General features: G+C 41.4%; 8 protein-coding genes across 10 annotated transcripts; 3 read left to right on the top strand and 5 right to left on the bottom strand.

Annotated features, from left to right (window-relative positions):
• Positions 1-60: 60 nt before the first annotated feature.
• On the bottom strand, positions 61-2,545 carry LOC119548214. The gene is made up of 2 exons (XM_037855347.1): positions 1,145-2,545; positions 61-1,089 (listed from the first exon to the last, which is right to left on the bottom strand). Exons 1-2 carry the CDS (start codon positions 2,314-2,316, stop codon positions 225-227), a joined length of 2,037 nt encoding a protein of 678 aa, XP_037711275.1. The 5' UTR covers positions 2,317-2,545; the 3' UTR covers positions 61-224.
• Positions 2,484-5,543, top strand: LOC119548215 (keratin, type II cytoskeletal 1). 3 transcript variants are annotated; one of them, XM_037855351.1, is made up of 3 exons: positions 2,484-2,838; positions 3,235-4,152; positions 4,381-5,543. In XM_037855351.1, the coding sequence occupies exons 1-3, from the start codon at positions 2,593-2,595 to the stop codon at positions 5,371-5,373; spliced, it is 2,157 nt and encodes a 718-aa protein (XP_037711279.1). In that variant the 5' UTR covers positions 2,484-2,592; the 3' UTR covers positions 5,374-5,543. The 3 variants fall into 3 exon arrangements, with proteins under 3 accessions (XP_037711279.1, XP_037711277.1, XP_037711276.1); XM_037855349.1 differs by lacking the exon at positions 2,484-2,838 and having other exon boundaries at positions 3,085-4,152; positions 4,381-4,728; positions 4,780-5,543; XM_037855348.1 differs by lacking the exon at positions 2,484-2,838 and having other exon boundaries at positions 3,086-4,152.
• A 1,347-nt stretch (positions 5,544-6,890) lies between these two features.
• LOC119546320 (MAM and LDL-receptor class A domain-containing protein 1-like) lies at positions 6,891-8,454 on the bottom strand. Its single transcript, XM_037852519.1, has 3 exons — positions 8,210-8,454; positions 7,319-7,805; positions 6,891-7,116 (listed from the first exon to the last, which is right to left on the bottom strand). The coding sequence occupies exons 1-3, from the start codon at positions 8,430-8,432 to the stop codon at positions 6,891-6,893; spliced, it is 936 nt and encodes a 311-aa protein (XP_037708447.1). The 5' UTR covers positions 8,433-8,454.
• Positions 8,455-9,384: 930 nt separating this feature from the next.
• Positions 9,385-10,964, bottom strand: LOC119547967 (MAM and LDL-receptor class A domain-containing protein 2-like). Its single transcript, XM_037855017.1, has 3 exons — positions 10,720-10,964; positions 9,852-10,341; positions 9,385-9,649 (listed from the first exon to the last, which is right to left on the bottom strand). The coding sequence occupies exons 1-3, from the start codon at positions 10,940-10,942 to the stop codon at positions 9,472-9,474; spliced, it is 891 nt and encodes a 296-aa protein (XP_037710945.1). The 5' UTR covers positions 10,943-10,964; the 3' UTR covers positions 9,385-9,471.
• Positions 10,965-14,407: 3,443 nt separating this feature from the next.
• LOC119546318 lies at positions 14,408-16,634 on the bottom strand. The gene is made up of 4 exons (XM_037852516.1): positions 16,390-16,634; positions 15,496-15,985; positions 14,895-15,301; positions 14,408-14,412 (listed from the first exon to the last, which is right to left on the bottom strand). The coding sequence occupies exons 1-4, from the start codon at positions 16,610-16,612 to the stop codon at positions 14,408-14,410; spliced, it is 1,125 nt and encodes a 374-aa protein (XP_037708444.1). The 5' UTR covers positions 16,613-16,634.
• A 1,687-nt stretch (positions 16,635-18,321) lies between these two features.
• On the top strand, positions 18,322-20,744 carry LOC119547959. The gene has a single exon (XM_037855009.1). The coding sequence runs from the start codon at positions 18,377-18,379 to the stop codon at positions 20,366-20,368; it is 1,992 nt and encodes a 663-aa protein (XP_037710937.1). The 5' UTR covers positions 18,322-18,376; the 3' UTR covers positions 20,369-20,744.
• Positions 20,745-20,750: 6 nt separating this feature from the next.
• LOC119547958 (protein Spindly) lies at positions 20,751-23,753 on the bottom strand. The gene is made up of 6 exons (XM_037855008.1): positions 23,148-23,753; positions 22,919-23,084; positions 22,636-22,851; positions 22,323-22,464; positions 22,084-22,182; positions 20,751-22,019 (listed from the first exon to the last, which is right to left on the bottom strand). Exons 1-6 carry the CDS (start codon positions 23,664-23,666, stop codon positions 20,849-20,851), a joined length of 2,313 nt encoding a protein of 770 aa, XP_037710936.1. The 5' UTR covers positions 23,667-23,753; the 3' UTR covers positions 20,751-20,848.
• A 598-nt stretch (positions 23,754-24,351) lies between these two features.
• Positions 24,352-27,090, top strand: LOC119547866 (intraflagellar transport protein 57 homolog). Its single transcript, XM_037854900.1, has 3 exons — positions 24,352-24,648; positions 24,718-25,480; positions 26,878-27,090. The coding sequence occupies exons 1-3, from the start codon at positions 24,352-24,354 to the stop codon at positions 27,033-27,035; spliced, it is 1,218 nt and encodes a 405-aa protein (XP_037710828.1). The 3' UTR covers positions 27,036-27,090.
• Positions 27,091-27,680: the final 590 nt, after the last annotated feature.

The following is a 27,680-nucleotide window of genomic DNA, read 5'->3' as shown; positions in this document are numbered from 1 at the left end:
ATTTTGTTTTGTCTTTGTGATCCAAATCTGTATTATTGAATATCGACAAAAATCAATATATTTTAGGGTTTAATCCAAATTGGCCGAAAGAATACTAATATATTTATAAGGTTGACTAGGATTTGGTTTACAAATAGTTCACAAAATAATGTAACATTTTTTGCACAGGCACGCCAGTATGTTGCACATGTTTCGATGAGTCTGTAGTTCGGTTATTTCACCACTTAGCACTTGACGGGGAAACAGTTCTCGTTGGACACATAGGCGATGTGATTGCGCAGCGTTTTGATCTGCTTTTGGGCAGCATCGAAGCTGTAGGAGAGGGTATTCAGCTGACCCTGCATCTCTCGGATTACAGCCTCGCGATCATTGACGGACAGCGAGGCAGTCGCTCGGCACTGGGCCAGCTCCTTCTCCAGCCGATTGATCTGCTCCTGCTGCTGGGACTTGATCAGCTCGGCCCGTTCCTTGGTGCCGGCTATAATCTTGGCGGACTCGGTACGCAGAGTGTCCAGATCGTCTTGTGTGGACTTGAGCTGTTCGCAGAAGAGATCCCGCTGTCGAAGGAGCTCCTCCAGCTCGTTCCTGGCCTGGGTCAGTTCCATTTGACACTGGGCCAACTGGGGTCGCACATCGACATTGGGCTGCTGCTCCAGCTGGGCCTTGCAGGCCTTCAGCTCCTTGCAGACCACCACCAGTTTCGTCTGCATCTCGTCCTTTTCCTTGCACACCTGGGCCAACTTCAGTTGCTCGTTCTCCAGGAGCTTGGGAAAGTGGAGCAGTTCGTTGAGCTTTTCCTGGAACTTGGCCCGGATTTCCTTGACCTCGGTATTGATCTGCTGTTCGATGCGTTTGTTGTTCATGTTCAGCTTCTCGAGGGAGACGCACTGCTCCTCGACCTTCTGCTGGGCCAGCAGGTACTTGTTGCGGTAATCCTCCAGCTGCTGCGACTGCTCCTTCATGATGCACTTGAACTCCAACTGCTCCTCCTTGAGTTCGTTGACCCGGGCGCGTAGTAGATTTAGTTCCGCGGCATCGGCATCCCCATCGCCCCCCTTCGATGGGCAGGGTCCGCAGATGCCCTTCATTCTGCAGGAGAAAGGGATATTAAAATTCGTATTATTGTATTTTAAGTATAACCAACCGCTTCTGCATCTCCTTCATCTGGCAGTCCTTGCGCTGGAACTCGGTCAGCAGCCTGGTGTAGTTCTCCTTCATCTTCTCATACTTGTCGGCCTTGGTGTTCCTCTTTCCGCCGCAAATGACCAGTGGGTCGGGATCCTCGGGACACGGGGGTCTGGGCGGACAGGGCCTGGAGCAGGGATCGTCCTCCCCTTCCTCGCTGTCGTCGTCGCCCTCACAGGGCTCCGGACCATCGCGGTTGGTCACCTCCTGGAGCAACTTCTTCACCGAGCACTGCATGCTCTGGATGCGTCGCTTCAGCTTCTCCAAGGACTCGCACTTGGCGGCGGTTGAGGATTGTGGCATGGGGCAAGTAGCAGCTTTTTGAGGCCTTCTTTTTGGTGGACAGGGTGGAGGACATGGGGCAATGCTGCTGCTGCTGCTCTCCGGACAGGGACCTTGACAAGGACCTGGACAGGGCGGCGGACAGGGCTTGGGGCAGGGTCCTGGAACGCAAACCGGCTGCTTCTTGCAGCTCATGATGGCGCAGGCAATCTCCTCGATCATCTTCTTGTCCTCCGGACAGGCGCCCTTCATCTTCTGCATGGCCTTTTGCAGGGCGCAGATCAGCTTGTCGTCCTGACCGGCCACATCCCGTTGACCTCCACCTCCGCCTCCGCAAACACTGGCACAGGAGCTGGGCTCATCGCTGCAGGGATCCGTGGCACTGCCAGCCGGCGCACAGGGTCCTATGCCGCACATATACGGCGACAGGTTGTCCTCGTCCACGGTGGTGGTCATTGGCAGCTCCTTGTAGTGGCGATGGGAGCCAAAGTTCTGCAGCTGCACCGCCCTGTTCATCATGGTGTGCAGCTTGATGTTCTCCTGCTCCATGCAGATCCTCAGCCGCTTGATCTCGCGCAGCTCGTTCCGCGTCTTGCACGGCTTGGCGCACATGTCCATGATGTTGCTCTTGATGTCCTGGATGATTTTGTTCTGGCAGTCGATCTCTTTGATCAGCGCCAGGTACTCCATGTACATGCGCTTCTGCTCGGGATCGTCCGAGGATTCGCCCAGCTTGGAGAAGAGGTCCTCGTCGGGACCCTCTTCCATCATATGCTGCTCGCCGATGTACTGGTTCTCATCGTCCTCGTACTCGCCCCCCTCATCCGTATACTCTGTGTTCTCCGCCATCGCGTCTCAGATTCAGTTACCGATTCGGCCAAAAAACGAATAGAAGTTAGTCAATCTTGTCTGGAATATTATTAATTTTTTTTGTTGGTTTTTCCCGGTTAGAATTACTAACGATTTTGGGCTACTTCTATTCTGGCATGAAAATTTAACACATATTCTGAAAGAAAAAATTTCGAAAGAAGTTTTAGAAAAAATCAGTTGTTTTCTTCGTAAACGAATAAAATGAACTGAAAGACCCTCGGACGCTCGGCCTGGACAGTTGGCAGCAGATTTGGAATGGCCTGCTCGGACTTTGGAGCGACAAACGAAAGATCCCGGAGCACTGGGTTGGGCACAATTGTCCAGGTGGAGTGGAGCTTCTCAGGAAACCCCCACCCCGGGCAGGGTGAAGAAAACGTCCTGCAGAAGGAGGAATGTGTATCCAGGCATTTGTTCGGCGAAACAAACAACTATATTTACTACTGCCGCTACTTGAATTGGGTCAAAATTAAAACGCAGTCTAATTTAAAGGCGATGGAATTTGTATATAAAGAATTTTAGGTTTCTATTAAAAAACCCAAAAACAATTTTATAAAATATTTTAAAGCCATGTATAGTATACATTGTGGATTTTTGTATGTGGATACCGCTTAAAATACCTCGAATGTATCAAAGACCTAAGCCAAGCTAAGATATTATCCTAAATCTTAAAGATAACTCCTCCCTCCAACAGCGACATGGTCCAGGAATAAGTTGATATATGAGTAGGCGTAACAGCATATCTTCCATCAAATAATTTTCGTAACGTCTCACGTATAAATTCTAATTTTTTTGGGAAACGAATGTGTCATAACGTTTTAAAAAAATTCTCTGTTGGCCAAAAACAGTGCAAAAAATTAATCAAGTGAATTGTAAATCAATTAGGCTAAATTTTCGTAGATGTTAAAGCCATCAAGGGGGCCGCTAGCCACAAGACAACGCACACTTGGATTTCGACCGAAAAATCGGGAAAGAGTACGTTCCACCTCGATGGGACTGGATTTCGAATTGGATGAGAAGAGCGGAGATCAGCCCGATGAGAAGAGTAGCTATGTCAGCCTATCCCGTCAGAATTCAAATGTTCAGGATAAGATGAGTGCCAGCAGCTTAGGCTTCCGGGATCATTGTAGTCCGAGTATTGTGAAACTGTCTCAGAACGGCAAGGAAGGCAGAGAAGTTAATCTAATCATGAGCGATGGCGAGCCAGAAGCAGAAGATTATCACAAAAATGGTGATTCGGACAGGAGATTACCCAACTCAGAAGCTATTGGGAGCAAACTGAAGGAGGAGCTTTGCAAGTACAAGCAGGAGCTTAAGGAATACAACGAAACCACCAAGGATCTGGAGGAGAAGTATATGAAAATCAACTACGAGCTGAGCGAAATGCAGCAGAAACACGATCATTTGGTGTCCAGTAGGGGGCAAACTTCGGAAATGGATATGGGAAGTGAAGCGGATCCGGGCAGTTTCTATAGTTCGGCCAGCAGTGTGGCCTCGAAAATGACCATCCGACGAAAGAGTCCCCAAATCCTGCGCAGCAATACCAGTTTCATGACGGTTCTTTCCGCCCAGAGTTCCTGTGACGATATCAGCCAGAAGAAATACTCATCCGAAAGGGGTAATCATCCGAAGCATCGGAACAAGGAAAGTCTCTCATCGCAGGTGGACAGTGTTTTCGATAGCCGTATTGTGGAAACTTTGGCCAATCGTCATATAAAGCGGAGAAAAAAATCCTTGGAGCAGGACGATCGGGAGAGGGAGCCCGCATCATTCAAGGACGTCTATAATGTGCTGAAGGATGTGATCAATACCTCACAGGTAGGATTTGTCTGAGAAAATCTGTGGGTCTTTAAAATCACTTATAAAGGTGTCTAAGAGTAAGGACTTAAGAGAGGACTTCGACCAATACCTATCGAAAGAAGGCGTTCGTTATTTTTAGACGCCATTATGAGTCATAGGACTTTACAAAAAGATTAAAATTCTGATGATCTGTAATACTAATTATTATTTTATAATTTCTTGACTATTCCCCTTTTCGTCAAATAGGACCACAAGTACAAGCATGAACGAGATCGGGATAGGGACAGAGGCTCGGGCGACCTCAGCCAGCTCCTGACCACCATCAAGAGCCTGAAGAGCGAGCAGCTCCAGTTCCGGACGCTCATTCGGCAGCAGCAGGAACGGATAGCGGATTACCACACGCGGTGTGTCAAGGCACAGGACATCATGAGCACCCAAAAGCACGAGATCGAAAAGTTGCATGTGAACAACAAGCAGTTGGAGTCGAGCATCTATCACGACATTGACAGTCTGCGATCCAAGATAGACAACAAACTGAAGAGTGTGTCGCATTTGCCCAAGATGATGCGGGACGAGCATTCAAAATACGAGAAGGTAATGCGGGAAAATTGTCTGCTGGCGGATAAACTTCATGCCCTCCAACAGGAAGCCATGCAACTGAAGGTCAAGATCGATGAGCTGGGGCGAAGAAAGCTGGTCACCATCAATCGATTGAAGGCGGCCGAAAGGGATCTTAAGATATTCAAAAACTACAATTCGGCCCTGAAGACGGAGAAGCGGAAATTGACACAGGAGCTGTCTACGACAAAAGATCAATTGGAACAGCTCCAGGCGAGCAGTAAAAGACAACTTTCCCGCCATCGAGAGCAAAGCGAAAAGCAGCGCAGGGATCTCCAGAAAAAGATCTACGACCTCGAACTGAAACTGAGTAGGAGTCAAAACTCCACGTCCAGTTTGATCCAGGAACGGGATAGCCTGATAGCTGAACTCCAGACGCAACTCCACACCTTGGTCCACAATTTCGAGGTGTCGCAGAAGCATATAAGGGTTCTACGGCGTCACATCTACTCCATGACGAATCCGGGTGGTGCGGGCATCGGTTGTAGTGGCGGTGGCTCGGCCGGCATTACCCACTTAGCGGGAGGTGGTTCCCATCGACCCAGCCTGATCAGGATAAATCAGCAGGGGTCCAGCACCGGACGACTCGGTAGCCCGCGAACGCTGAAGGCCAAGATCTAGAGGGGTCTAGCCCTAGATCTAGATCGGCTCCATCAGATGTCCAGGCAACTTGAAGGCACGGTTGTAACTTTGACCGTATCATCAAGTTGCCTGGACATTTCCCGTCGATATCGAAACACAAATGATTTCACTCTAATGATCATGTGAACGTGTCACGTTTTTTAAAAGTTCTTTTAATGATTGGTTTTATTGTGTTGCGGTATTTGGGTTGGTTCAGTTTATTATTCAATACTCTCCCGTTCCATTAGTTCCCAAAGCCTTGAGAAAGTAGTCTCATAGGGATTTTTGACGAGATCCGTGACGGACTCACCTATCTAATTTAAGCAACAAGTACTGTTCATACAGCACCATTCGTGGCAGCCACAGCCCGCATTGATAAAGCTTCCGGGGCCCTGTTTTTGTGGATTGGAAATATTCCACTGTACTGATCCGTTTCCAAGACCCCAAAAACTGATCTTCCGTCGTCCAACCGCCCACATCCTTGCTCTCGAAGTCGAAGGAGTAGTTTCTTGAGTGTTTCGGCATCTCACAAGACCCTAACCAGGTGCTCCACTTTCCATCGCACTAGGAAAACTTATATCCAGCCACATAATATCCATCCAGACATATGACAGCAAAATTCAAAACATCCGTACTCAATCTGCTCGAATTGATCGCAAACGCTTTCTGAATAAATAATTAAAAACGAACTCATTTTTTTAGAATTAAATTTTTTGTATCTTAAAATTAATTCTAAAATTCATTACAATCTGTTATTTTGGTACTTACTAGCACAGAAGAGCTTTTTTCCTCTAATTCTACCCCGGTCACAGGCGAACACCATTTTTCCTTGCAGAAATTAACTATGATCGAATCGAAAACATACCGATCCACTAATCGTTTCACTTAAACCATTTTCCAACTGATAGAATTATTCATAGTGTCCATTTGTTTGGACAAAACTGCTTCAATTAATACTAAAGGTGAATAATTAATATTAGGCGATCAAAGTCCGTAAATTTTCCAAAAAATTCAAAAATCGCGAATGTTTTTATTTCGGAAGAGTCGTTGCTGAATTTCATTTATATAACCACATGGTGAGTGTAAGTGCGTTTATCCTTATCAGCACTAACATAACAATCATTTATTTTATCTTGATTAAATGTCATTGTGCAAATAATAATAAGGCAGCCCAAGCTGAGTCTCAACTCTTTTAGGGTATACAAATTTCTTACTTAGTTCTGCCGCAAAGTTTTTAAGCGATGAAAACTAATTTGGAATTTCTACCCTATACTGTTGAAAAAATTCCATTTAGACAAAGTACTTATTAGCATTGTAAGGGAAAAAAGTTAGATGACAGCTTTTGAGACCCTGGACTTGTTCCACATGTTATATCTTATTCAAATAACTACCCATTCTCAAACAACATTTTTCGGACAATGAAAATGGAGTTAGTCGACCAAAACTTTAAAACTCAAATTTGTAGTGCTCGTGGGCTGATTTGTACCCAATATTTATTGAAATTAAAAACCATTAATTTAAGGTTTAAGAATGTTAACCAGAGTTTTGGGATTTGGTGGCACCTGACCTACGAGCTGTGGGCAGCTCTCACCAGACATTAGCTTCACATCGTCGATGGCGATGTCCCCGAATGGACGCCTAGCGTGTTTTCCCGTGAATACCACTTTAAAGTCCTGCTCCATTTTGGGAATTGGGATCGTCAAAGTTAACCACTTGGCTGCTTGGGATTCAGCTATAATACGCCTAAAGGATAAATATTTATATTATTATAAATGGCAAAGAAAGCATTAATGCAAGTAATCTAACTTTTAAGGAAGTAATATTATATTACATATTACAATAATTTTGTAATTTCAGTTCTGAACTAATATCGACAATAAAATTAATTATTAATGATACATTTTTCTCGCGTTAGCTTTGCCCTCCTAGCAACTTATCAACTTACTTCCAAATGGTGCCATTAATGGGATTGGAGTCTGGTGCTACGGACACTTCTAGAGAATCCACTCCGCGACCGAACATGTAGTAGCTGAACGAGAAGCAGGCGTTCTGCTGACTGAACTCCTTGGGATATGTTGGCGATAGCAAGTGGTGCCTGTCCGAGGAGTTGCCTCTCCCGGTCAACATCCGCATGTAGTATCCATAGGATTCGCTTTCGGTGAACGGTCCGGTTTCGGCGTAATGGAAGTGGGTGACATCACTGACCCGATTCCAAAGACTAGGATACGGGAACGGCATCCAGTGGCACCTATTCATGTTCTCGAAATTGCAGGAGTACGCTGGTGTGGGTTGAGTGTAACATGTTCCCAGCTCGTTGCTCCACTTTTCTCCATCGCAATAGGCAATGGAATGACCAAACAAATCTGCATTCGGGCATGATACCTCTAGCTTTAGATTTGTAATGCTTTCGTTTTCCAATTTGCAGCCGCTTTCTAAAATTTGTAACAAATAAGGGACATATAGTATATACTTCACATTTATATTTTTAGTTTTAATACATTTATATAGTTGGTTAAAAAAACTTGTCTTAGAATAATTTTTTTTTGGTATTTCCCTTTAAAAATGTTTTACTTGTTTCGTGGCTTTCTTAATCACATATTTATTTTAGTTCTAGAAAGTAAAGTAGTGTTTAAAATGTAACAAAATAATTCCATTTTAGAATAAAGCTTTATTTAAATTGATTTTGTTTTAATAACAATCAAAATTGAGTCCTTATTGGTGTTCAAGTTTGCTTTTGTTTAGTGATTACTTGACTGCTTGACTTGTAAAATTTGATGAAAATTATTTTTGCACAACTTTAAATCGATACAAATTGATAAAAATATTTAGCACTTACTGGCACAGAATGGCTTTAATTCTGTAATACGACCATCCTCATTGCAGGGAAGCTCAGCATTTCCCTGCAGGATGTAATCGGGATCACACTCAAACAGCACTGAAAATCCATTGTCCTTGTATGTGACCTTTCCGTGATCTAAAGTTAAAGATTGTATACAAACTCCATTTGTGTGGTCTATGCTATAAATCAGAAGAAGTACGAAGGCCCAGTAAAATGCCATAGCTGCAAGTACTGCGGCTGTATATTCCCCAAAAGTGGAAGAAAGACTGACCGATCCGTGTTCAGCAATGAAACTCAATACCTCTTAAAAATTTGAATAAAGAAAGCGGAGCTGATAAAGTTCTTTCGAAACTATTTCCAAGCAGGGGTACATTTGGGCAGCATATATTTCTTATCAGCATCAAGAGAAGAAAACCCGGAAGAAAAATGTACTGTAATATAGCGTGGGGTCCCTAGAGATTTCAGTTAACTAAAAGCAGTGTTTCAATTATTCGATTTCTAATCTAAAATTTATTATTCATTTGGATTAAGAAAACGGAGCTGATAAAGTTCTTTCGAAACTATTTCCAAGCAGGGGTAGATTTGGGCAGCATATATTTCTTATCAGCCTCAAGAGAAGAAAAACCGGAAGAAAAATGTACTGTAATATAGCGTGGGGTCCCTAGAGATTTCTGTTAATTAAAAGCAGTGTTTCAATTGTTCGATTTCTAATCTAAAATTCATTATTCAAAAAGAGAAAAAAAGAGTTTGATTATAAACATATAAATGCTCTTGCAAGTTCCCAGTATGGTCGTAATCTGAGAAACCATGAGATTTACATCAAAAATGCCGTCTCTTGTAAACATAAGCTTTAAAAGTCTTTCTAGTTTTCCTGTTTGCAAGTGCATTAGTACCTATAGTATAAGTCTGTACTCTATGATAATTTTTCATCGTCTTTGCAAAAATTAAGTCAATATTTTACCCGTTACTCGTAGAGTAAAAGGTAGATAAAGTACTTTTTCGCATTGATAGGGAAATAGGTTAGATGACAGCTTTAGAAACCCTGGACTTGTTCCACATGTTCCATCTTATTCAAATAACTACCCATTCTCAAACAACATTTTTCGGACAATGAAAATGGAGTTAGTCGACCAAAACTTTAAAACTCAAATTTGTAGTGCTCGTGGGCTGATTTGTACCCAATATTTATTGAAATTAAAAATCGTTAATTTAAGGTTTTAGAATGTTAACCAGAGTGTTGGGATTTGGTGGCACCTGACCTACGAGACAGTTGGACAGTTCTCACCAGACATTAGCTTCACATCGTCGATGGCGATGTCCCCGAATTGACGCCTAGCGTGTTTTCCCGTGAATACCACTTTAAAGTCCTGCTCCATTTTAGGAATTGGGATCGTCAGAGTTAACCACTTGGCTGCTTGGGATTCAGCTATAATACGCCTAAAGGATAAATATTTATATTATTATAAATGGCAAAGAAAGCAGTAATGCAGAAAATCTAACTTTTAAGGAAGTAATATTATATTACATATTACAATAATTTTGTAATTTCAGTTCTGAACTAATATCGACAATAAAATTAATTATTAATGATTCATTTTTCTCGAGTTAGCTTTGCCCTCTTAGCAACTTATCAACTTACTTCCAAATGGTGCCATTAATGGGATTGGAGTCTGGTGCAACGGACACTTCTAGAGAATCCACTCCGCGACCGAACATGTAGTAGCTGAACGAGAAGCAGGCGTTGTGCTGACTGAACTCCTTGGGATATGTTGGCGATAGCAAGTAGTGCCTGTCCCAGAACTTGCCTCTCCCGGTCAACATCCGCATGTAGTATCCATGGGATTCGCTATCTTTGTAGGGTCCGGTTTCGGCGTAATGGAAGTGGGTGACATCACTGACCCGATTCCAAAGACTAGGATACGGGAACGGCATCCAGTTGCACCTATTCATGTTCTCGAAATTGCAGGAGTACGCTGGTGTGGGTTGAGTGTAACATGTTCCCAGCTCGTTGCTCCACTCTTCTCCATCGCAATAGGCAATGGAATGTCCAAACAAATCTGCATTCGGGCATGATACCTCTAGCTTTAGAGAATTTGTAATGGTTCCGTTTTCAAATTTGCAGCCGCTTTCTAAAATTTGTAACAAATAAGGGACATATAGTATATACTACACATTTATATTTTTAATTTTAATACATTTATATAGTTGGTTAAAAAAACTTGTCTTAGAATAATTTTTTTTTGGTATTTCCCTTTAAAAATGTTTTACTTGTTTCGTGGCTTTCTTAATCACATATTTATTTTAGTTCTAGAATAATAATTCCATTTTAGAATAAAGCTTTATTTAAATTGATTTTGTTTTAATAACAATCAAAATTGAGTCCTTATTGGTGTTCAAGTTTGCTTTTGTTTAGTGATTACTTGACTGCTTGACTTGTAAAATTTGATGAAAATTATTTTTGCACAACTTTAAATCGATACAAATTGATAAAAATATTTAGCACTTACTGGCACAGAATGGCTTTAATTCTGTAATACGACCATCCTCATTGCAGGGAAGCTCAGCATTTCCCTGCAGGATGTAATCGGGATCACACTCAAACAGCACTGAAAATCCATTGTCCTTGTATGTGACCTTTCCGTGATCTAAAGTTAAAGATTGTATACAAACTCCATTTGTGTGGTCTATGCTATAAATCAGAAGAAGTACGAAGGCCCAGTAAAATGCCATAGCTGCAAGTACTGCGGCTGTATATTCCCCAAAAGTGGAAGAAAGACTGACCGATCCGTGTTCAGCAATGAAACTCAATACCTCCGAAATACAAGAATTTAAAAATGTGGATAAAGAAAACGGAGCTGATAAAGTTCTTTCGAAACTATTTCCAAGCATGGGTAGATTTGCGCAGCATATATTTCTTATCAGCATCAAGAGAAGAAAAATCGCAAGAAAAATGTACTATAATATAGCGTCACTTCCTTTTTTTTGTAAATTTTTTTTGCACGTGGGGTCCCTAGAGATTTCAGTTAATTAAAAGCAGTATTTCAATTGTTCAATTTCTAATCTTAAATTCATTATTCATTACATAAAAAAAGAGTTTGATTCGAAACTTATGTATGCTCTTGCAAGTTGAGAAACCATGAGATTTACATCGGAAATACCGTCTTTTGTAAATATAAGCTTTAAAAGTCTTTCTAGTTTTCCTGTTTGCAAGTACATTAGTACGTATAGTATAAGTCTGTACTTTATGATAATTTTTATCGTCTTTGCAAAAATTAAGTCTTTATTATACCCGTTACTCGTAGAGTAAAAGGGTATACTAGACTCGTCGGAAAGTAAGTGACAGGCAGAAGGAAGCGTTTACGACTCCATAAAGTATATACAAGGTGAGTTCCAAAGTAAACAGGACTTTTTGAATCTAGCGCCCTCTAGTGGCGCCATCTATATGTCAACTGGTGCGTTAGAATCTGCTATCGTTTATCGACTTCCAGTAAAAATTTCATGACATTTCATCTATTGGAAGTGAGGTTATTGCGTTTTAAGTGTCAGTATGTTTTTGTCATCGGTGCGAAAATGAGCTTCAAACAAAGAGCCAACATTAAATTTTGTTTTAAAATTGGTAAAACTTTTACCGAAACGTTTCAATTGATGAAAGAAGTTTATGGCGATGATTGCCTATCCCGTAGCAGAGTGCACGAGTGGTTTTAAGGACATAAATGACGATGAACATGTGGGCCAACCAAATCCGTGATCACCGAAAATTCCATCGAAACTGTGCGTGAATTCATAAAAAAATCAGCCGAAATCATCATTGAAATTCATGGAAATAGAATTGAACATCTCCAAAACATCAATTTATCGCATTTTGACCGAACATTTGGGCTTACAAAAGGTGTGTGGACGGTTTGTTCCGCACAAATTGACTGACGTCCAAAAATTGCTCAGAATTCAACATTCGAAGGACATTATTAAAGAGGCAAAAAAAGACCCGAACTTCCTTTACAAGACTGTGACTGTTGACGAAACGTGGTGTTTTCAATATGATCCCGAGACGAAACGCCAGAGTGCTGAATGGAAGGCGCCGGACGAGCCGAAACCCAAAAAATCGCGCCTGGAGAAGTCAAAAGTGAAGACAATGCTGATTTGTTTTTATGATTCCAAGAGTATTGTCCACAAAGAATTTGTTCCACCCGGCCAAAACGTTAATGCGGTATTCTACCTTGGAGTTTTGAAGCGTTTGGTGCGCCGTATTCGACGTGTTCGGCCCGAATACCGCGAAGATGGAAGTTGGCGTTTGTTGCACGATAATGCGCCGTCTCATCGATCGACGCTTGTGTCCGACTATTTGACCAAAAATCACATTTTAACCATCAACCACTCCCCGTATTCACCTGATATGGCACCGTGCGACTTCTACCTTTTCGGGAAAATGCATTTGATGATGAAAGGAAAGCGTTATGCAGACGTAGAGGCCATTCAAAAGGCTTGCACCGGCATACTGGCGGCCATACCGGGCAACGAGCTAAAACACTCGTTCGACATGCTTTTGGCCGTGCACAACGCTGTATTAAAGCAGAAGGAGACTATTTTGAATAAAATAAATTGGTTTTGACGAAAAAACTATTTGTTCTGTCTTTTTTTCCTGTTTACTTTGGTATATTCTTGATCAGGATCACTAGCTGAGTCGATCTAGCCATGTCCGTCTGTCCGTCTTTCCGTCCGTCCGGATGAACGCTGAGATCTCGAAAACTAGCTATTGAGATTTGGCGTGCAGATTCCTGAGCTTCTTACGCAGCGCAAGTTTGTTTCAGCAGAGTGCCACGCCCACTCTAACGCCCACAAACCGCCCAAAACTGTGGCTCCTACAGATTTAATGCTAGAGAAAAATTGTAACAGAAATGTATTGCTCTCGTCAATACCTAAAGATTGACCCAAAAAAAGTTTGCCACGCCCACTTTAACGTCCACAAACCGCCCACAAACTTCAAAAAATCGTAAATTTGAACGTGGATATCGCGGAAACTATCAAAGATAGAGAATTGGGATTTTAGATTGCGATTCCGTAGCCTTGTACGCAGCGCAAGTTTATCATGCGAATATGCCACGCCCACTCTAACGCCCACAGACCGCCCAAGCCTGTGGCGCCCACAACTTTCATGCTAGATACAAAATTTTAACTGAACTGTATTGGTCTCGTCAATACCTATCGATTGACCTAAAAAAAAAATTTGCCACGCCCACTCTAACGCCTATAACGCTTAAATCTGTCTACCGCCGATAGGTGGCGCATTTCAATCTCGCTTTGCTGCTTACATATCTCCATTTTCCTTTGGTCCCTTTAGCTGAGTAACGGGTATCTGATAGTCTAGGTACTCGACTATAGCGTAAGAATTTGGCGCAAGTTGTAATGCATAACGTCAGTTTCTTTGTTATTAGTGCCGGGCAAGCTAAAAGTATGCGATTTCAGTTACGAGGAAATCATTTTTATATATTTTTAGCAAGGAAATAGCAAGGAAGCTGACGTTATGCATTACAACTTGCGCCAAATTCTTACGTTCCCCAACACTGAAAATTTAAAATAATGTTTAACGGCCGCTGCACCTGAATACTGAACTTGGGTATATACCTTTAAAAATCTGTAAAAAATCGATTTACCAACGGATTGTCGTGATCAATGGCGCTTATTCTCCGTTAATATTCACCCTTCAAGAAAACAACATAAAACTAATTTCGGGTTTTCGGCGTGTATTTGTAAAGAAGCCATTTATGCCAGCGTTTTTGCATTTTTTCCAACTTTTTCAACTTTGACGAATTGTAGCTTCTAAACTAATGAATGGAACTCAATGATGTGTATAAGAAAGTTAAAGAGCATTCTATTACCTGTAAAATAAGTCTTTGATGACCGAATTCGGTTATCACAATGATGTTATTATTAGGCGATCAAAGTCCGTAAATTTTCCAGAGGAGTCGTTGCTGAATTTCATTTATATGACCACATGGTGAGTGTAAATGCGTTTGTCCTTATAATCACTAGCATAACAATCATTTATTTTGTTATTTTATCTTGATTAAATGTCATTGTGCAAATAATTAATAAGGCTGCCCAAGCTGAGTCCCAACTCTTTTAGGGTATACAAATTTCTTAATTAGTTCTGCCGCAAAGTTTTTAAGCGATGAAAACTAAAATGGAGTTTCTACCCTATACTGTTAAAAAAATTTCATTTAGATAAAGTACTTTTTTGCATTGTAAGGGAAATAAGTTAGATGACAGCTTTTGAGACCCTGGACTTGTTCCACATGTTCCGTCTTATTCAAATAACTACCCATTCTCAAACAACATTTTTCGGACAATGAAAATGGAGTTAGTCGACCAAAACTTTAAAACTCAAATTTGTAGTGCTCGTGGGCTGATTTGTACCCAATATTTATTGAAATTAAAAATCGTTAATTTAAGGTTTAAGAATGTAACATTTAAAGATTTAAAAAGAACGTCAAATTTCGCTCTCAGAAATACTATATTAATAGGAAAATGCAGAAGTGCCCTTCATTTGTGACTTAATTTTAAGAAAAATAATATTATTAAATAAAATAAAGCGGCAAAGCTAAGGCCAATGTAGCGATGAAAATAGATAATTCAGATCTAAACGAACTGTTTTTAGCTTTTAAAGTCGAAGTGCTGGTCGCACTTGGTTTCTGAGTGGTGGGTTTGGGCGGTTTCTGCGTTCGCTTTTGAACTGATGCCTTTGGTTGACCTGTCGATTGAACAGGTGCTGGCGATTGAGCTGGTGCTGGGGATGGAACTGCTGCTGTCGATTGAACTGGTGCTGGCGATTGAACTGGTTGTGGCGGAATTACTTGTGATAGCGATTTTACTGGTTTCGATTCTGTTCCTATACCGGGTGTTGGTAGAGCCGGAGTGTTGGGACCTATGAGCTGTGTACACTTCATTAGCTTCACATCGTCGATGGCGATGTCCCCGAATTGACGCCTAGCGTGTTTTCCCGTGAATACCACTTTAAAGTCCTGCTCCATTTTGGGAATTGGGATCGTCAGAGTTAACCACTTGGCTGCTTGGGATTCAGCTATAATACGCCTAAAGGAAAAATATTTATAAATGGCAAAGAAAGCATTAATGCAAGAAATCTAACTTTTAAGGAAGTAATATTATATTACATATTACAATAATTTTTTAATTTCAGTTCTGAACTAATATCGACAATAAAATTAATTATTAATGATACATTTTTCTCGCGTTAGCTTTGCCCTCTTAGCAACTTATCAACTTACTTCCAAATGGTGCCATTAATGGGATTGGAGTCTGGTGCTACGGACACTTCTAGAGAATCCACTCCGCGACCGAACATGTAGTAGCTGAACGAGAAGCAGGCGTTGTGCTGACTGAACTCCTTGGGATATGTTGGCGATAGCAAGTGGTGCCTGTCCGAGGACTTGCCTCTCCCGGTCAACATCCGCATGTAGTATCCATGGGATTCGCTATCGTCGTAGGGTCCGGTTTCGGCGTAATGGAAGTGGGTGACATCACTGACCCGATTCCAAAGACTAGGACGCGGGAACGGCATCCAGTTGCACCTTTTCGTGTTCTCGAAATCGCAGGAGTACGCTGGTGTGGGTTGAGTGTCACATGTTCCCAGCTCGTTGCTCCACTCTTCTCCATCGCAATAGGCAATGGAATGTCCAAACAAATCTGCATTCGGGCATGATACCTCTCGCTTTAGAGAGTTTATAATGGTTCCGTTTTCAAATTTGCAGCCTCTTTCTAAAATGTGTAACAAATAACACACATACACATTTATATTTTTAATTTTAATACATTTGATTAGTTGTTTAAAAAAACCTGTCTTAGAATAAGTTTTTTTTTTGGTATTCCCCTTCAAAAATGTTTAACTTGTTTCGTGTCTTTCTTAATCACATATTATATTAATCTATGCAAATTCTAAAACCGTATTTAGTTCTAGAAAGTAAAGTAGTGTTGTAACGGAAGCTTTTCAAAATGTAACAGAATACTTCAATTTTAGAATAACGCCTTATTTAAATTTATTTTGTTGTTCATGTTTGCTTTTGTCTAGTGATTACTTGACTGCTTGACTTGTAAAATTTGATGATAATTATTTTTACACAACTTTAAATCGATACAAATTAATACAAATATTTAGCACTTACTGGCACAGAATGGCTTTAATTCTGTAAGAAGACCATCCTCATTGCAGGGAAGCTCTGCACTTCCCTGCAGGATGTAACCGAAATCACACTTAAACAGCACTGAAAATCCATTGTCCTTGTATGTGACCTTTCCGTGATCTAAAGTTAAAGATTTTATACAAACTCCATTTGTGTGGTCTATACTATAAATCAGAAGAAGTACGAAGGCCCAGTAAAATGCCATAGCTGCAAGTACTGCGGCTGTATATTCCCCAAAAGTGGAAGAAAGACTGACCGATCCGTGTTCAGCAATGAAACTCAATACCTCCGAAATGCAAAAATTTAAAAATTTGGATAAAGAAAACGGAGCTGATAAAGTTATTTCGAAACTATTTCCAAGCATGGGTAGATTTGCGCAGCATATATTTCATATCAGCATCAAGAGAAGAAAAATCGCAAGAAAAATGTACTATAATATAGCTTCACTTCGTTTTTTTTTTGTAAATTTTTTTTTTGCACGTGGGGTCCCTAGGGATTTTAGTTAATTAAAAGCAGTGTTTCAATTGTTCGATTTCTAATCTAAAATTCATTATTCATTGCATATTTATAAAAAAGAGTTTTATTAGAAACTTATGTATGCTCTTGCAAGTTGAGAAGCCATGTGATTTATATCGGAAATACCGTCTTTTGTAAATATAAGCTTTAAAAGTCTTTCTAGTTTTCCTGTTTGCAAGTAGATTAGTACCTATAGTTTAAGTCTGCACTTTATGATAATTTTTCATCGTCTTATTAAGCCAATATTTTATTTTAAATTTGTGCTTTTTTTGGCACTTTGTGATATCATTCCAAACCTAAGTAAACACTCAACAATGGCCGATCAAAATATGCAATGTAAACAACACCGTTCTAAAGAAATCCACTTTGCTCTTTCCTACAGCTGATTCACATTGTATATAGCATCGGATGGGTGTTGTATATATGCAATAATATGTAAACAATTTCCACAGCCACTTTGGAGGGTGATTCTTTTGCGAAAAGTGTTTGAAATCGGGTGGTCTTTGTGGGCGCCAGTGGAATTAAAGGGGCAGGGAATTGGGGTCGATGAGTACGAAGAAAATAGGAAGCATTCTTCTGCGGAGAAAGAGAGAGAAGAAAGAGAGAACGTCAGCCGGTCTAAATATATAACACCGAGAAATAATTTTTGATATTACAAAAAATATAAATGCTAAGGTGGGCGACTACCAGATACCTGGTATAACTTTATTTATATACAAAAATTTATTTTGATATACAAAACTAAAACAATTTATGTTTCTAAATAAATGAATTAACAATCAGTGCAATGCAGGTAATCAAACTTAATTAAAGAAAAATATTTAATATAAAGATGCTTACAATTTGATCATACTCAATGCAAATAAGTCTCAAAGCTGCTGGGGTCTAAAAAATGTCGACGGGCTGAAGAAAAATTTCAATTTTGATCTAGATTTTTAACATATGAGTAAACTTCCGGTCCTTATAAATTTCTTGATTCGAGATTGCGTGATTGAAAAAATGTTTTTTTTTAATAGAAAACATTCCAATGTGCTGAAATAATCCCCAGCATTATAATTCCAAGTTCCTTCTTGTGGACTTTCGATTTATGGCGGCTTATCAGCCATGGAAACTTTTAAAATTAGCATGAGTTATATGAGCCGTATGAGCCAACTCAATAGTTTTCTTATTTTTGATTTCAAAGTTATTAAATTTTTTTGGTAGCCAAAAGAGAGATAAATGCTGCATACCTTGCAATTTAGGAGCAGTGGGTAGCATATTATCGGAGATGGCCAGCGGGGAGCATATTGAAATGAAGCCAAAGGTGCGCCGATGTTTTCGGCTTTTCAGTTTGGCTTTTCCAATGTGAGGGTCGCTCGGCGATTTGTTCTCGCCTCAGTTTGATTTTCGCACACGACGCGACGACCACGGATGAGTTTAGGATAGTTTAGCGGATTCGCAGTGACACGCTCCGATGGGCACATCGCATTTTTCCGAGATGATGACGCAGTGCGTCTTCGTCGTTGTCGTATCGCTGATTTTGTCACACGTGCGGGCAGCTGGCGATGAGATGATGCCTTCCGCCTACGAGTCCATAACATTGCCTCCTGCTTGCGTCATTCGTGCCACGCTCTATATGACATCTTCTTCGAAAAGGAGCAATCAGGACTTTGGTTTGCCTCTGGATATTGACTGCAGTGTAAACAATACCCTGGAATCGAATCCCTTCGATATGGGCGCCCAAAGAGTGGCCGGAAAGAGGCATGTCCTCCTCGATGGCTCACAAACACCTCCCTTGGGTATCTCAAGTTATGGTTTGGAGTACCTGGACAATTGTGTAGATCTAGAAAGTGTTGAGATCCAACGATTTGTGGGCGATGCCACCCTGAAATTAAGCTGTGGAGGAGCTTTAATACCAAATCTCACCAAAGTATCCTTAAAAAACAATGAATTGGGTACATTAAGTGAAGATACATTCCAGGACTTGCCACATCTGAAGCTTCTGCAACTGCAACAAAACTCCCTGAGGTACCTGGAAAAGCTTCAAGGATCTGCCGAACTGGAGGAGCTCTTTATCCAAGATGAAAATGATCTGGTCCTAAAGGATAAGGACTTCATTCAGCAGCTGCCTGAGTTAAGAAAACTAAGTTTGATAAATATCAAACAAATAGAGGGCACATTTTTAAAGAACTTACCAGAAAATTTAACCGATCTGACACTCGAAGATACGCCCATCCAGCCGGGAGACTTATTTTTGAACAAAGGTATAGCCAAACTTGTTAACGTTACCCTCACAAATTGCCAGCTGCGAAACTTTGCTTTGAATCCCCCACACAATCTGGACATTGTTTATCTGAACCTAAGTGGCAATGCTTTGGCGTCTTTAAATATAAGTTTTCATGATGGGCCAAGTACGCTTACCACATTGGACTTGAGCCGAAATAAGTTGGATCACTTGAACTTCACATGGTTTTATAGGACCACCAGTCTGCGGACTCTCTACCTGCAGGAGAACCGCTTCCATTCATTGTCGCTCTTCCAACTGGGTATGCTTTCTTCAGCTACAATTCAGCATATTGATTTGAGATCAAATGATCTAATGAGCCTTAGGGATACAGAAAAAGCCAATTATCCGTACTGGAACCCACAGCTCCGGATCTCAATCGATGGTAATCCTTGGAGCTGCCAGTGGTTGCTGAACTTCTCGCACACTCAGCCCCAGCTATTTCGACTTTTCCAGTACTCCAAATATATATCCCATATCAATGTTAACGGACTGAGCTGTAAGCCTAAAGAACCGCCCACGGAAGAACCGCCCAAGGCGAGAAGAATTATGCATGTGAGAATCAATGGTTCGGATTCTTCGATTCCAGTGCCGCATCCGCCCGGAAACGTCTCCAGTTTTACAGTCCTTTATGGAAATCCTGTCGAACTGCATCGAAGTCAGCGATCTTTGGCTTTGATAATCGTGTTCATGTTGCCTCTAGGGATTGCATTTCTTTTCCTGTTGCTCTATCTATACCTGCATTGCGAGCGACTCTTCCATTTGTCTTACTACGCGTCGGGATTGCCTTGTTTTGGTGGCGAAAAATCCTCCAGTGGACCTAGGTTTGTGGACCATGTGGATATCGTGCGCTTTCCCATTGCAAATGGTAATGGTTCTGCTGTGGATTTGGAAACGGAGCTGCCAGACGGTTACGAGACTCCAGTGAGTGGAGGTACCTCGATTTGCAATTGCACGGGTCACAGGGAGTCCACCTGCTCAAGGACTCATCATGTCACCTACGAATCTCTACCCACCGAACTGCCATATCAACTGTACGCAGAGATCAAAGAGCAGGCGGATGAGAATGGAGACACGGATGATATGTTGGCAGTCACTCCAGCTCCTACGGCTCCCATCTACGATCATCTGTCCTTTGTGGAGGAGGTGCCAAAACTGGACGAACTGAGAGACATTTCTTAAATATCCTTCACACCGCATTCATAAACTTATACTCATCAAAACGAAATTACTATAAAATAGTCAATACACTCGTTACGCTTAGAGTATATATGTTTCTTGATCAGGTTCACTAACCGAGATCTTAGGAACTGTAAAAATATAGTGTTTATTTCATTTTAAATTCGCACGTTAATTTATAGTAAGTGTCATAAGGGCATTAAAAATGTTACAAGAATGCTCTATCACACTTCCTGCAAAGTTGGTTGCCAATCACATCTAAGAATTTCTGTGACGTTATTACTAAGTATGTTTTGTTGGTATTGTGATAAGCTTTTTTAAAATAACTTTAGCGCTACCGAAATTCTCTAAATTAAAAACGAATAATTTTTATTATTTACTCTTTATTTGTTTTCTGATTTCTCTGCTTTAGCTGTGTAATTTATTGTTAAGAACGCCTTAGTATAAATTCGAATTAAAGTTTTCGTTAAAAAACTGATGCAATCATTTCATAATTGGTTTTCGGGAGCTCAGAACGATACGCCTTATGATGTTTGGTCTCTTGATTGTGGGTTTAATGTCGTTGGATTCTTCAGTTTCCGTTGGCTTTGTGTTTTCCTTGGCAAGATCTTCACTTTGGTCTCTTTCAAGAGGACTTAAATTGTGGACAATCGGATAATTTGCACTAAATTTGACCGCCTTTTGCGAATCTTCAGCGAAGACTTCCCGTTTTTTGGACAGGATAGAGCGCACATTGCTGTTAGTCGCGTCTTTGATGACGGGAATCTTTACAGGTGTTCCTTTGCGTTGTGGCTTTTGTGGTGCGGTTCTATCCGTGATTTCAATGCAATCGATTTCATCTGCCTTCAAGGAAGTTTCCTTGAACGACTCCTCGCCGCTATCTTCAGTTTCGGCCTGCAGCTTTATTAGCTTAACTGGAGTTCCCTTGCGCTGCGGCTTAGCAGGCGTCTCCAGCAAAATGTCGTTGGACTTTACTTTTATGCCTCCCAAGCGTTGCTTAATTGGAGTACCCTTCATCAAAGGTTTAGCAGGGGTTTCGCTAGTTTTCTGGTCATCTTCTTCGGGTTCACTTAGGTTTATGGGCGTTTCTTCATTATTTTCTATTTTTGTAAGACTGAAATCGGGTTTGACAGGTGTGCCTTTCATCTGGGGCTTTGGAACTATTTCCGATGATTCCAACTCGGTATTTACCGGCGTTCCTTTTTTGATGTTGACGTGGACACTATGCTCCAAGTTTAAGTTGACTTCCCTTTTTATTTTAACACCCATAATGGTCTTAATGGGTGTGCTGTATGTCATAGGCTTGATTTCGGATTCCTTGGTTTCCTGTTTGACCTTTAGAGCGGGTTCTATTGCGTGTTTAAAAGGCTCCACTACCTCTTCTTTAACAGCTGGTTTAATGGGTGTGTCGAGAAGTATTATTTCAGTTGGTTTTGGAAGAGGTATTGAAGTGGTTTTTGGAGTAGATAACTGAGCTGATATAGAGGGAGATGATGGGGCTACACTGACAATGCGAGGCAACGCAGCTTTTAGCTCCGCCTCCTTGATGTTGAACTCCATGGCCTGCATCGGTTTAAAACCGATCTTGTGCTCCGTCAGAAGATTTTCGCGGTCAATTAGCACGCAGCGAGATTTCAGGGACTCAAAGCGCCAACTGGGAATGGGGATGCATATATGAAATTAGTTTTAGAACAGGAAATTAACCTAGCGGGACATACCGTGCCATTTCCTGCTGCACGGATCGCATTCGTTCCTCCAGTCCAGCCTTCTGGATGCGCATGCTATGCAGCTGCGCCTTCAGCTCGTCCGTTTCGCGTCTAAATGGGGATGAGGATTAGGCATTAGGGGTGTGGAGGCTACCTAACTGGTCAGCAAGAACAGGCCGTATCTGGTGAGGCTCAGCAACTGATTGCCGAGCGATGCCAGCGCGGTGTCGACCAGCAGGGGCAACTCATACTTGCAGAAATCCAGCATCGAGTCCAGCCAGGTGACCGACTTCTCGCTGGCCAACTGGCGCAGCCGCTCCTGGGAGAGATTCAGCTGCCGTTCCAGACTCTCGTTGGCAGCCATCAGATGTCGGATGCGCTCGTTCAACTTATCTGTGAGAGAAAAGGGCGGTTAGTAGTGAAATTATAAGGTAAAAGGTATTTAAGTTATAACATAAATGAGCTCAAATGGATCCTTCAGTTGGTGATACTATGTACTTATCATTGGTAGTGATACTATTGGGCCTTTTATTTATATTAGTACACCGTAAAAGGAATACTCACTTTGATAGGTCTTGTCTGCACTGCAGAAGATTGTGCTGCAGGCCTGCAGCTCCGTGTGCATGGCCACGTTCTCACGCTTGAGACGCCTGATCTCGAACTGGCTGTCCGAGAATGTCTTCTTCATGTCCAAATAGCTTTTCTTCTGGGCCGCCAGCAGGTTTTTCATGGCCTGCCTTTGATCGTCCACCTCGGCGAACAGCGAGTTGCCCTTGCGGTCTACAAAAGTGGTACAAAAATCCAAACTTAAATCTAGTTCTAAAGGGCGTGGTTGTTCTATAGCCACCATTGTTTTCGGGGGCGGAGGTTAGTAGCGCTATCTTGGCATTGGCATCCACCAGCTGCTCCTGGCAGCTCTCCAGTAATTGCAACTTCTCCTCCAGCTCATCCCGCTTGCAGTTGAGGTTCTGCTCCATGCAGCTCACCCGATCTTGCAGGCATTCGATGGTTTTCTAGTGATTTAAAATTATATATTAGTGGTTTTGCTTATAGGATGTTTAGTAGTGCATAGACACCTCTTTTTCGGCCAACGCAAAGGTGTTGTTGACCCGCGCATCCTCGTATTCGGCCAGTTTTTGCATCAGCTCGCAGTTCTCCTGTTCCAGGGCATTCAAGCGCGCCAAGCAATCCTCGTGGGGATCACTTGACCTGGCAGCTGACCTTTCCGCCAGTTCCCGTTCAGCGGCAGCCAGTTTGTTCCTTAGCTGGCTGGACTCCTCCACCTTGGCGTCGTAGTCCTGCTGCAAGGTGTCCTGTTCCTCTTTGAGCACCTTGTACTTCCGACGCAGCTCCTCCAGTTCCTGCGCATCCCCGCCAGAGTTACTGGCCACCGGCTGGTTGCTCAGCTGTTCCAGCTCCTGGGTTAAATAGGATTCCACCGCCAGGGCGGTGTCCAGACTCCTTTTCAGCTCGTAAATCCTTTGCGCATCCTTGTCGCTCTGATCCTTCAGCTGCTGGTGGCGATCGTGCAGCAGCTTGTACTCCTCCACAATGTCGTCCACACTCAGTGCGCTTAGGTCCAGATTTTTGAACATTTTCAGGTTTGGTTTTCTCTGAAATTGTTTACTCGATCGTTTTTAAAAATAAATTGTTTTTTTTTTTTCAAAAAAAGACGCCAGGAGTGTGACTGCTGAGCTATCGATAAACTATACTATTCGATATCAATAAAAATATATCAAAATGTTTCCAAATGGTCACCCTAAAATGACAGGAGCGTGACTACGATAAGCAGGAGGGTGTCCCTGCTAGCCAGTATAGTGCATTGGCTGTCAGGGGTGTGTCCCTGCTAGCACAGAGAGTGTATTGGCTGCCAGGAGTGTGTATTCGCTATTTGCCACTGTTAAGATGTAGCATTTTTTACCAGTATGGTAGCACTGATACTGTTAATTTATTTTACGGTATCTGGCGTTGCCAGAAGCAAATTATCCGTGCTGCCAGACCGAATAAATGATGATTCAACTACATAAAAGTATGAAAAATGGCGCCTTTTTCAAAAATTAAAAACAAAAAATTTATTAAGCTTGTTAGTTTATTTTTATAAACCAATAATAATAATAATAATGATTACAATAAATATAATAAATCATAAGTAAGCAACTGAAACGCATGCGCTTGTCTGATGTTTATTCACATTTTGTTACCAAGGCGACTGTTTTGTTTTTCAAACAGCTGGCTCACTTTTAAGAAAGTACAAATACTAACCAAAATAAGTTAACGAAAATGCAGCAAGACGATGGCCAGGAGAAAGCCCAGCAGTTGCAAAACTTTCAATCAGATGACCTGCTGGAAAAACTAAAGTTACTAAACTACGAAAAGCATTTGCTAAAGGAATACAAACTCAAGCCTTTGTCGCGTTTCTATTTCGTAAAGGCCACGAATCCCGGCGAGCAGTTCTATATGTTTACTTTAATATGCTGGTGGCTGTGTAAGAAACTTGGAAAGGATATGGAGCGACCGCAGGAATACGATGATCCCAATACTGTGGCAGCCAATATCATTAAAATGCTGGGGGAGATTGTGAGTACTGTTACCTTAATTTAAAAAAACTCGAAGTTTTTCAGGTTGTAAAAACGTTTCTTCTCTTAGGATGTCCCCGTGGACTTTCAACCCAACAAACTAATCCGTGGAGCCGGACCCATTTGCCTGATGGTCTTGGACGTCCTCTCCACGCAGGCCTGCAAAGTGGCCAAAGTGGGCTACCAAAAACTGCACATCGCCCAGGAGGAGGAGTTTCTGGGCGATTATCTCGAGGACAATGCGGAGATTATATTGGAGAAACTGGAAGATGAGCAGAACGCAGCCGCCTTGAGTGATGACAGCGACATGGAGTTGGAGGCGCATAATTTTAGGCAACTCAACTGGCTAAATCGACCACAGAAAAAATCCATTGGTGATGTTAATCTCGATGAGCGAAACCAGGAGTTGGATGCCCGGATGAGCGATCATCAGGAGTGGCGCCTGGAATTGGAGAGGGTTCTGCCGCATCTCAAAGTTTTTGTCAAAGCCGATGCTCGCGACTGGAGAACCCACATCAGTCAGATGGAGGCCTTTGCAGCGAGTATATCCGAAACCTCGGAGACCATCGAGTCTCAACTGAAGAAACTACACAGCGAGTTCACTTTCAGCTTGGAAAAAATCGAGAGTCGCGAGAAACACTTGAATAATGAGCTCCAGCCCCTGATTCAGCAGTTCAAGGAACTTTCTATTGAGCTGTCCACCATTCAGTATGCCCAAAACCAATTGCAGGCGGATACGGAGAAGCAGATGGCAGAGCTCAACGAGGTCATGATGGAGCAGGAGCTCAAAAAGGAGGAAATGGAGCGACGTGGACAGGTCATGTCCGATGGCAGTGAGTATCTGGGGATTATTGGAAAAGATTTGGGATCTACAAAAAATGGGTAGGGTATTTAAAAACTTTATCTTTCAAAAATAAATTTAGAGATATAACTTGTATTGATTTTTACACACAAGAAAACCTTTTTTTAAAATGACCGTTGGAATTTTCAAAAATTAACCATTTATAAAGTTACTCTCACAGCAACAAAATACTTACTAGAATATAATAACCAAAGTAAAAGCAAAGTACAAGTCACTACTTTTAAGAGTAGTACATTTTTTTTATAATTGCATAATTATCCGTATTGGTAAATTTTTTTTCAACATTTACTTTTGTGTGTACGTAAGTTCTACACGAATTTTCACGAGGTGTTCCTGATTGATTAAATACACCAGTTTACAAAAAAAAATTGATGAAATACGCACTTCAGGAAACCTTTGTTTTCCGGTAAGATTTTACAGGTAATGGAATGCCCTTTAACTTTCTTATACACATCATTGAGTTCCATTCATTAGTTTAGAAGCTACACTTCGTCAAAGTTGAAAAAAAAATGCAAAAACGCTGGCATAAATTGCTTCTTTAAAAATACACGCCTAAAAACCGAAATTAGTTTTATGTTGTTTTCTTAAAGGCTGAACCTTAACGGAGAATATAAGCCATTGATCACGACAATCCGTTGGTAAATCGATTTTTTACAGATTTTTAAACGTATATACCCAAGTTCAGTGTTCGGGAGCAGCGGCCGTTAAACATTATTTTAAATTTTCAGTGTTGAGGAACGTAAGATTTTGGTGCCAGTAGTTATGCATAACGTCAGTTTCTTTGCTTGTCTTTGTCTTTAATGACCGAATTCGGTTTATCACAACTGGAGTTAGAAAATAAAAAAGTGCGAAAAACGTTTTTTACACTTTAAAAAAAATTGGTACCATAGAAAAAATTTTAAATGCCCTTTTCTTAATCAGGGAGATGTATCTTACCGGAAAACAAAGGTTTCCTAAAGTGCGTATTTCATCAATTTTTTTTGTAAACTGGTGATATTAATTCCGAGTCATTTCTTACTGACCTGAATGTACTTCTTTAAATCCCAATTGTAATACCACTAACATATAAATTATTACCTTGAGTAAGGCAGTAGCAATTCTTACAAACTAACTTTTTAGATCATATAGCAAAGCATTAGGTAAGGTAATTCCCATGCATGGCAAATACCACAATCAGTTTGGATGGGGGCCACATACCTTTGGCACCGACACCTCTGACACTCTATTTGCTCTGCAATGATAAGACGTCCTCTGTTTGCCATCTCCGATCCCTGATTCTGGTCAACACAAAATCACAGATCCCTCGGAAACCACCCACAATGCAATGCGGTGCTAATCCCGACTCAATGGCCCTTTTCTACTTATCAGGTTCGGTGCAGCAGATCAGGAAATCGATCGCCAAGCTGAAGGAGGACATTGCGCAACTGAATTTGGAAGTGGCCCTGCTGGTGCATGCCCACGATCAGGACATTGTGGTGCGGCAGTTGAACGAAAACCAAACCACCGACCTGGCAAACAACCCATAAAGCATATACCCAACTGATAAGGAACTACTTAGCATACTGTCATGTTACCTATATGGTGTGGTATATCCCTGCCATCACGATCTTTTCACACCTTGCGAATGGGTGTGCGGTTGCTGTCGTTCCAAAGAGATAGCTGCACTGAGCAAAAATACTCTGCTTACAATACAATTTGTTACTAAAAATGAATGTATGTATTTATATATAAAAACAGTACCTTACTATGGATTAAAAAAAAGGAATTTTTTGATTTTGTACATTTTTTGGTCGAGTCCTTTATGAGAACAGATATACATAAATTTGAATTGACATATGTATATATTAAATCTTAAAATGGTAAGTATAGTTAGCCATACTTTGTGAGATACAGTTTTCCAATTTTTTTTGTTAAATTCAAATTGAGCAAGATACATAAATTCAAATTTAAATATGTATATTTAAGGTTTAAAATGGTAAGTATAGTTAGCCATATTTTGTGGGATACAGTTTTTCAATTTTTTTTGTGAAATTAGAACTCAGTATGATTTTTTCTGAGTGCCTGAGGGAAGAGGGGAATGGCACTTGGACCACCGGCGTTGACCCCGCCCGCCCTGACGATCGTTTGATTCGATTGCCGGTCGCGTTGATAAGTTTCGTAATTGGTTGCCA

The sequence above is a fragment of the Drosophila subpulchrella genome, chromosome 2L (assembly GCF_014743375.2).
Source record: "Drosophila subpulchrella strain 33 F10 #4 breed RU33 chromosome 2L, RU_Dsub_v1.1 Primary Assembly, whole genome shotgun sequence".
NCBI lineage: Eukaryota > Metazoa > Arthropoda > Insecta > Diptera > Drosophilidae > Drosophila > Drosophila subpulchrella.
This window is presented reverse-complemented; position numbering and strand designations above follow the sequence as displayed.

Excerpts from the sequence above, each read along its gene's own strand:
- LOC119548214 (XM_037855347.1), bottom strand. The coding sequence starts at position 2,316 with ATGGCGGAGAACACAGAGTATACGGATGAGGGGGGCGAGTACGAGGAC. Across the intron at positions 1,090-1,144 it reads ATGAAGGAGATGCAGAAGCG|AATGAAGGGCATCTGCGGAC; the intron begins GTTGGTTATACT and ends TTTCTCCTGCAG.
- LOC119548215 (XM_037855351.1), top strand. The coding sequence starts at position 2,593 with ATGGCCTGCTCGGACTTTGGAGCGACAAACGAAAGATCCCGGAGCACT. Across the intron at positions 2,839-3,234 it reads ATTTAAAGGCGATGGAATTT|ATGTTAAAGCCATCAAGGGG; the intron begins GTATATAAAGAA and ends AAATTTTCGTAG. Across the intron at positions 4,153-4,380 it reads ATGTGATCAATACCTCACAG|GACCACAAGTACAAGCATGA; the intron begins GTAGGATTTGTC and ends TTCGTCAAATAG.
- LOC119546320 (XM_037852519.1), bottom strand. The coding sequence starts at position 8,432 with ATGGCATTTTACTGGGCCTTCGTACTTCTTCTGATTTATAGCATAGAC. Across the intron at positions 7,806-8,209 it reads ATTAAAGCCATTCTGTGCCA|AAAGCGGCTGCAAATTGGAA; the intron begins GTAAGTGCTAAA and ends TACAAATTTTAG. Across the intron at positions 7,117-7,318 it reads ATTAATGGCACCATTTGGAA|GCGTATTATAGCTGAATCCC; the intron begins GTAAGTTGATAA and ends TTTATCCTTTAG.
- LOC119547967 (XM_037855017.1), bottom strand. The coding sequence starts at position 10,942 with ATGGCATTTTACTGGGCCTTCGTACTTCTTCTGATTTATAGCATAGAC. Across the intron at positions 10,342-10,719 it reads ATTAAAGCCATTCTGTGCCA|AAAGCGGCTGCAAATTTGAA; the intron begins GTAAGTGCTAAA and ends TACAAATTTTAG. Across the intron at positions 9,650-9,851 it reads ATTAATGGCACCATTTGGAA|GCGTATTATAGCTGAATCCC; the intron begins GTAAGTTGATAA and ends TTTATCCTTTAG.
- LOC119546318 (XM_037852516.1), bottom strand. The coding sequence starts at position 16,612 with ATGGCATTTTACTGGGCCTTCGTACTTCTTCTGATTTATAGTATAGAC. Across the intron at positions 15,986-16,389 it reads ATTAAAGCCATTCTGTGCCA|AAAGAGGCTGCAAATTTGAA; the intron begins GTAAGTGCTAAA and ends TACACATTTTAG. Across the intron at positions 15,302-15,495 it reads ATTAATGGCACCATTTGGAA|GCGTATTATAGCTGAATCCC; the intron begins GTAAGTTGATAA and ends TTTTTCCTTTAG.
- LOC119547959 (XM_037855009.1), top strand. The coding sequence starts at position 18,377 with ATGGGCACATCGCATTTTTCCGAGATGATGACGCAGTGCGTCTTCGTC.
- LOC119547958 (XM_037855008.1), bottom strand. The coding sequence starts at position 23,666 with ATGTTCAAAAATCTGGACCTAAGCGCACTGAGTGTGGACGACATTGTG. Across the intron at positions 22,465-22,635 it reads TGCAGACAAGACCTATCAAA|ATAAGTTGAACGAGCGCATC; the intron begins GTGAGTATTCCT and ends TTTCTCTCACAG. Across the intron at positions 22,020-22,083 it reads GTGCAGCAGGAAATGGCACG|TTGGCGCTTTGAGTCCCTGA; the intron begins GTATGTCCCGCT and ends CCCCATTCCCAG.
- LOC119547866 (XM_037854900.1), top strand. The coding sequence starts at position 24,352 with ATGCAGCAAGACGATGGCCAGGAGAAAGCCCAGCAGTTGCAAAACTTT. Across the intron at positions 24,649-24,717 it reads TTAAAATGCTGGGGGAGATT|GATGTCCCCGTGGACTTTCA; the intron begins GTGAGTACTGTT and ends TTCTTCTCTTAG. Across the intron at positions 25,481-26,877 it reads ACAGGTCATGTCCGATGGCA|GTTCGGTGCAGCAGATCAGG; the intron begins GTGAGTATCTGG and ends TCTACTTATCAG.